Below are 7571 nucleotides of genomic sequence, written 5' to 3'. Positions count from 1 at the left end.
TATTTGTTTTTTTACAAAATTTACTTCTGGATACTATCTTATGATCATAAACAAGCTTCTGTCAAAATTTGATACAAACCCATGGTAGTTTAAGAAAGTTATTAAAATTTTAAACACATTAACCACAGAGTGAATGTGTTGTTTCCTGACAGAAAATATAAGTCAGTTTAAAAGAAAAATACAGAAAAAATGGATATATTTTTTTACAAAATTTACTTCTGGATACTAACTTATGATCATAAACAAGCTTCTGTCAAAGTTTGGTACACACCAGAGATAGTTTAAGAAAGTTATTAAAATTGTAAAAACTTTAACCACAGAGTGAATGTGTTCTTTCCTGGCAGAAAATCTTAAGTCCATTAAAAAGAAAAATACGAAAAAAATGGATTTATTTTTTTACAAAATTGACTTCTGAATACTGACTAATGATCATAAACAAGCTTCTGTCAAAGTTTGGTACAAACTCAGGATAGGTTAAGAAAGTTAATAACATTTTAAAAACTTTAACCACAGAGTGAATGTGTTGTTTCCTGGCAAAAAAATCTTAAGTCTATTTAAAAGAAAAATACGGAAAAAATGGATTATTTTTTTTACAAAATTTACTTCTGGATACTAACTTATGATCATAAACAAGCTTCTGTCAAAGTTTGGTACAAACCCAGAATAGTTTAAGAAAGTTATTCAAATTTTAAAAACTTTAACCACAGAGTGAATATAATGTTTCCCCAGCAGAAAAACTAAGTCCATTTATAAGTAAAACATGGAAAAAAATGAATTTTATTTTTACAAAATTTACTTCTTGATACTATCTTATGATCATAAACAAGCTTCTGTCCAAGTTTGGTAGAAATCCAGGGTAGTTTAAGAAATTTATTAAAATTTAAAAAAAACTTTATCAACAGAGTGAATATTTGTGGACACCGGCGCCGCCGCCGACGATGCCGACAGAATGTAGAATCGCTATGTCTCGCTTTTTCGACTAAATTGGAAGGCTCGACAAAAATGAACGAAAAACAAATATGTAACACATAAACAAACGACAACCACTGAATTACAGGCTTCTGACTTGGGACAGGCACATTCATACATAATGTGGCGGGGTTCAATGTCTAATCGGGATCCCAACCCTCCCCTAACCTGAGACAGTGGTGTAACAGTACAACATAAGAACGAAATATACAATTCAGTTGAAAAAGGCTTAACTCATGAGATGGATATAAGTTTGCTATATAACCATCTTGCCATAATCATCTTCTTTTTTATTTAATAGTTTCACAAGAATGTGTCCCCGTAGATCTGTGTGCGTTTATTACAATTCATTTTTTAGTTAATTTCATATAATAAAATGGCAATTGCCAGGTATTATGATCTGAAGAGCAGTTACATCACCCATACTGACATGAAAAACCCTGGCAACAACCATATACATTAGATATTTCTTTTATTTTGTAAAGTAGAAGAGGGACGACGAAAGATACCAGAGGGACAGTCAAACTCATAGATTGAAAATAAACTGATAACGCCATGGCTAAAAATAAAAAGACAAACAGACAAATAATAGTGCAGAAGACACAACATAGAAAACTTAAGACTAAGCAACACGAACCCAACAAAAACAGGGGATGATCTCAGGTTCTCCGTAAGGGTCAGCAGATCCTGTTTTGTTTATTTATTTATTTATTGTAATAAATATTATCTAAATTACAGTACATTACTTTTTTCGAAATCTGATTTAATTTTCAATTTTTACATAATGTGACGTCATATGACTATTTCTGGAAGAATATTATACATTTATACATATGCAACGGTTAATATAGCCTTGCTATTATCATTTGTACTTCTGGATATTTTATAACCATCTTAATACAAGGATATCCTAGAACACGTAATTACAAAACCGTTGGAAGACTTTTAAAATAAAAATATTTGCAACTAGTTAAATTCTTTTTGCCTTATTTACATTTTCATCTCATCTCACCCTTAACACTTCTTTAAGGTTCTATAAGGTCATCATACGCATTGTTTTAGTGTTTTACAAAACTCTCTTCGTAGAACCAGATTTTCTCTTCTAAATGTCTGAAATTATCATTTTTGTGATACGGCTGCGGATGTTCATTATTACTTGGAGGATATAAATAATTACTGAAACTCTCTTCAGCCAACAAAACTTGTTCTTCGTCAACTTCATTTAAACTTTGAACATATGTTTCCAGTAATGACTACGCCATTTCATCACTGAATACTTCAGAAAAGTCTTCATCAATCTGCGATGAAGCTTCATTAGCAGTGTCATCATTTTTCTTTGGTGCAGCGATTGGTACAAATCCAGTCCTCATCAACAACTTGCTTGGAGAATTTTCAGCTCTTAATCTATCTCTTTCTTCTCGACGTAGTCGGGCTTCTTCTTTTTTCTTTAGATATTCATCTTCATCTTCGCTAGAATCTCTGAAAGAACGTGATACAATACATGATAGTTTTTAACCAAACTTGCACGAAATAAGACTGCACCAATTAGACTGTCGTGTTGTGGTGTTTTAAAAATAGTGACAAAAAGTTTGAAAAATTCTCAAATGTAGGAGCTTCATCAATATCATCGGTAAATTCAATAACAAACCTTAATGCACAAATACTTTAATTATATGGTAGTTCAGAAAATCCCAACACTTAAATGGTTTTATTCTTATTACATTTAAAGGCAAATATATTCATCTGTACGGAGGATGAGTCATTCGAAACAGTTTTCCAGCAATATTATATGAACTGTGCACACACTAAAAACCCTTGGCAAGTCAACTTTGAAATGATTTTTTGTCGGCTAGGAATTTTCTACGTTTATTCTATATTTCTGTCTTTGCGTTTTAGATTTCTAGTATCCCCAATGGTATTTTAAATTTTTTCCTTAATTATTTAACTGATTATCATGAGTCACGAGTTCTACAGTTTCTACCTGTAAAAGTAAATGTATACCTTTCTTCGCTGTAGTCTGATAGATCTCCATAGTCAATAGGATTCATACAAACTGTGCACATATTGTTTAAATCATCAAAGCAATCACAGCAATAGACCGCTGAAAACGTGAAAATTTCAATCTATATATCTAAATATTTTAGTTCTCTAAATCGGTAAAGTCATCAATAGGTGCAACTTAACTTCTAATAACATACTAGTAAGTCGTATTTGGCAAAACTTTTTGAATTTTTGGTTATTAATTTATAATTCTCATTTATAGATTTGTTGTGTCTTTTTTAACTGTTCTGAGTATAGCGTGACAAATGATTCTTATGTCGGTGATATACATGAAAGCAAACATTAACATTCAAGCTATCTTTGCTCTTACAATAGGAACTATATGTGCAATATGTTGGTGGAAATGAAAACAAAATGTAATACAATGAGAGAGGTGAAAATATTTTACTATACATCAAAGGAATAAGTCTTGGAATTCAAACCATTGACAAAAAACTTATTAGATCTGTTTCTGCATTAAGCTGAACAAACTTTTTATCAGCATTTGATAAATTTTTTGTTTGTCTAGCAAAATTTTGTACTAATCTTTTTAAAATATATTTAAAACACCATATAATGAAATTGTAGTAAAATCGATTTTTTTAAATCATAAAGTTAAAACAATGTTTTTAAACAATTGAAAAACTGCAATATTGTTCACATACCTCCGCAGTCACCATTTACACAATGATAAAAGTTTTCTTTGTCTTCTACTCTTCCTTCGCGCCCGCAACTCAGACATGACTTTTGATTCCATCCAAGATACTTTAGAAGTTTTCGACATATTTCGTATCTGCAATGATTATGCATATATCATAAGTATACAGTTTAACAATTTACTTACATTTTGTAACCGATTTGATGCTTATATATGTTAAGCTTTTCGTTTACAATGTCTGGGTCGATGACAATGCTGGTGGAGGTTTTCTCATCGAGGGTATTGATCGCCAACATTTCTGTGTTGACATGGAATATCATTGATATGACCATATTACCTTAGAGATAGTCGGCAAAACATTAATGCTCTTAACTTTTTTATTCGAGCGTCATATATGATTGTTTTTTAAACGAAACGCTCAAAACAATTGTAGGCTTGGTATCTTTGAATAGTTTGTTTTGATATTTGTATGGGATAATTTTAAAGAGGCAAAAGACAATCAAACTAATTAGTAAAAAAAATCGACTACGTTATGGATATATATAATTATTTTTTCAAATTGAAATTGCATTTCATTTTTAACAATTTGATTAAGTCGAGCAGGATATGCTATTTTTTCTGGATTGTCTTGCGGCCATATCTGTATTCTTATATATATATAGATATAGATATGTGTGCTAGTAGTTAAATTTTCAGTTTTTGTCTCAGTATTATATACAGCTGCGTACATCTTTGTTGAAAATAGAAGAAAAAGGTGATACTTTTTTCGTATGTACAGTCGCGGCGAGCACAGTTTTATGTTATTTCGTAGCTCATTGTAAGTATTCAGTAATGAACAGCAGTTTTGATATTTTTTTTAGCAAATCTAAAGTATTGCTTTCATAAAGAAATAAAAGGCATTCTGACAATATAAAACAACCTTTGAAATAGCATCCTCTCGCCATTTTGAATGGAGCTTTTACATGGTGAGTATGTAAAATACATATGCATCACTTCTCATTTTAGATAAAAATCTTATAACTACTGCCAATTAACAAAAAAAATCGTGCTTAATCTTGATTTTGTCATACAAAAAGTTGATAAGTATCCAAGGGATATTCAAACTCAAAAGTCGAAAACATACTGACAATGCAATGGCACCCCCTAAAAAACCACGACAAAATGTCAATAATTAAAACCAAAGACTGAGACAAACAAACCCCTTTAAAAACTGGGGTGCTCAGAAATTAAAGATATCAATCAATTTTAAGGAGAGTGTTTAATTGTTCATTCATGAATAACAGGTTTTTGCGAAAGATAGTCCAACAAAAAATTATATCTAACATACAAAGAAATAATACAGACGATCGAGCTCTACTCAGCTCTTCAACAGGTTTCTGTTTTTTACTCTAATTTTGGTTAGATTTTTTTTTTACCTCATTGTAAATTTTCACACTAAAATATAACTTTTTCCATCCCTAAATGAGCAGCTCAATATGTAAAAAGAGAAGATTTCGTAAGTCTTAAATATGTATCCTATACCATTTGTTTTCTTATTTTGGCATTAAAATATGTTATATACTTAGTAAGTGTTGAGATTTTAACTCTGAATAAAATTTGTTGTGACATAAAATTTACCTTGTATAAACAAAAATTATTGTTTTGTAACTATATATATATATATATACAACTCGTCTAAACATCAACCCAACAATGTTAGATCTGTAAATTTGCTTTCGCAAACTTTTGGTTCTTCCCTCGCCGGGATTCGAACCCATGCTACTGTGATATCGTGACACCAAATCGCCTGCACTACAGCCGTCCCGCTAGACCACACGACCACCTGGGCTATATATATATATATATAAACGAGTCTAAATTGAAAAATAAGTTCAAACCTATGATTGCGTTGGATAAAAACCGCAATTTTTATACGTGTGCATGTTTCGTTGTAGAAGGGTCTAAATACAGCACAAACAACATTTTCCAAAAGACCAAAAAAGTGAAAAAGTATATTTAAACAAAACTCATTTGACTAACAGGTCGAACAACTGATGTTCTTTAACCCTGCTGACTGCCATTGGCGATTGCCAAATAAAATTGATCACAAGATGTAACAAAATGGATCTTAATATAAATTTAATACTAAACAGAAAACAATTAACTTGTGGCCACGATTTTATGCCACAAACATAAGGTGTCAATATTTTTTTATTTTTTTTGTACACCAGATCCGGATTTCGACAATAAATGTCTCTTCAGTGATGTTAGGGGTCGAAACGGTATTTGGAAGGCCATATAAAAATTACCCTCATTTTTAGATAGACTCTTGAATTTTAAGAGCCAATATATGATGAACGGATCATATAAACCGGAGGGAAAATCTGATACAAGCCCAAACGAAAAAATATAAATGAGTCTAAATTGAAAACTACGTTCAAACCTATGATTGCGTTGGATAAAAACCGCAATTTTTATACGTGTGCATATTAAACAAATTTCGTTGTAGAAGGGTCTAAATACAGCACACACAACATTTTCCAAAAGACCAAAAAAGTGAAAAAGTATATTCCAACAAAACGCATTTGACTAACAGGTCGAACAACTGATGTTCTTTAACCCTGCTGACTGCCATTGTTATATATATATATAGGAAAAGACAGAACTGAGGCATGCATTTTTGTTAAAGGAAATTATCGATGTCAATTACAAAGGCTCACATAGAAGGGGTATTAGATCGCTTTGCATTTATATTAACTTTGTCAATTTTTCTTGTCGTGTATTAAAAAAAAAATCCAAATGAATAATCAAATTTGGCGACTCCCTTTATGGAATACTCCCTTTTTAAAAATATCTTCATTATAAATGATGACATGCATTTCGGTGACATTTTAACGCAATAGTATTTGAGTAGCACTTGAATTAATTCTGTTCAGGAACATTTTTCATTCATATTGATAATTATTTTGATTTACGGAATAGATTTAAAAAAAACGATATCCGCTGTAACAAAATTAAAAGAAAAAAACCTCAATGACAGTATAAGTGTTGTTAAGTTATAACGTCTAGATAAAGAATCGACAATGCTTTTCAACATAAAATCGGTAGCATACGCTATAAATCTATTACTATGGAATACCATACGACATACTTTGTCAAAAGTGAACAAAAAGGTAAAACATTCTATTGCTTCACAGAGGAACAAGTGATCAGTATGCTGGAGTTTCTTATTGACAGCATTATTATTTGTGTTGAATTTGGAGGTAAACTTTTTCAAATAACTGTCGGCATTCCGAATGAAATGTGCGCCTCTCCTTGCCGACTTCTTCTTATTTTCATATGAATCGGAGTTCCTTCTGACTCTTGTCAATAAAAAGAAGATCAAAGAAGCTAGGTTATTAAATTTCACTTTCAGATATATTGATGATGTTTTTTCCATAAACAATCCATTTTTTCTGATTGGATATCATTGATATATCCCGCAGAACTTGAAATTAAACAACTTCCTCCGCCTCATTTAAAGACTTATACCTCGAATTTGATATACACAAGCATCTCAGTACTAGAATCTATGACAAACGAGATTATTTTAATTTTGAAATTATCAATTTCCCCCACCTTAGTAGCAATATAACAACTTCATCTGCATATGGGATACACATTTCTCAATTTATTCGGTGTCCAAGAGCTTGCAGTTCCTACTCATACTTTGTAAAACGTCACCAGTGTCTGAGCAGAAAGTTGATGAACCAGGGTTATTTCTGAACGTCTAGTCATTTTCTAAAAACAGTTCATCGGAAGGTACCAAGACCTTGTTGATAAATATTACGTACCAATTTCATAAATAATATTCGATAGTCTTTAAGTACAGATTCTGGGAACTGATCTAAATAACGTGTTATGCTATTATTTTATTTGTCTTTGT

General features: G+C 31.2%; 1 protein-coding gene across 1 annotated transcript in view; it reads right to left on the bottom strand.

The window, feature by feature from the left end:
* Positions 1–2073: 2073 nt before the first annotated feature.
* The window catches only part of LOC143073174 (DC-STAMP domain-containing protein 2-like), a 31642-nt gene continuing 26144 nt past the window's right edge, over positions 2074–7571 (bottom strand). Inside the window, exons 14-16 of the mRNA XM_076248515.1 lie at positions 3675–3802; positions 2971–3070; positions 2074–2448 (exon numbers count right to left, since the gene is read on the bottom strand). Coding sequence (XP_076104630.1) covers positions 2223–2448; positions 2971–3070; positions 3675–3802 — 454 coding nt within the window. The 3' untranslated portion in view covers positions 2074–2222. The remainder of the gene's footprint in view (positions 2449–2970; positions 3071–3674; positions 3803–7571) is intronic.

Source organism: Mytilus galloprovincialis, chromosome 4 (genome assembly GCF_965363235.1).
Source record: "Mytilus galloprovincialis chromosome 4, xbMytGall1.hap1.1, whole genome shotgun sequence".
NCBI lineage: Eukaryota > Metazoa > Mollusca > Bivalvia > Mytilida > Mytilidae > Mytilus > Mytilus galloprovincialis.
This window is presented reverse-complemented; position numbering and strand designations above follow the sequence as displayed.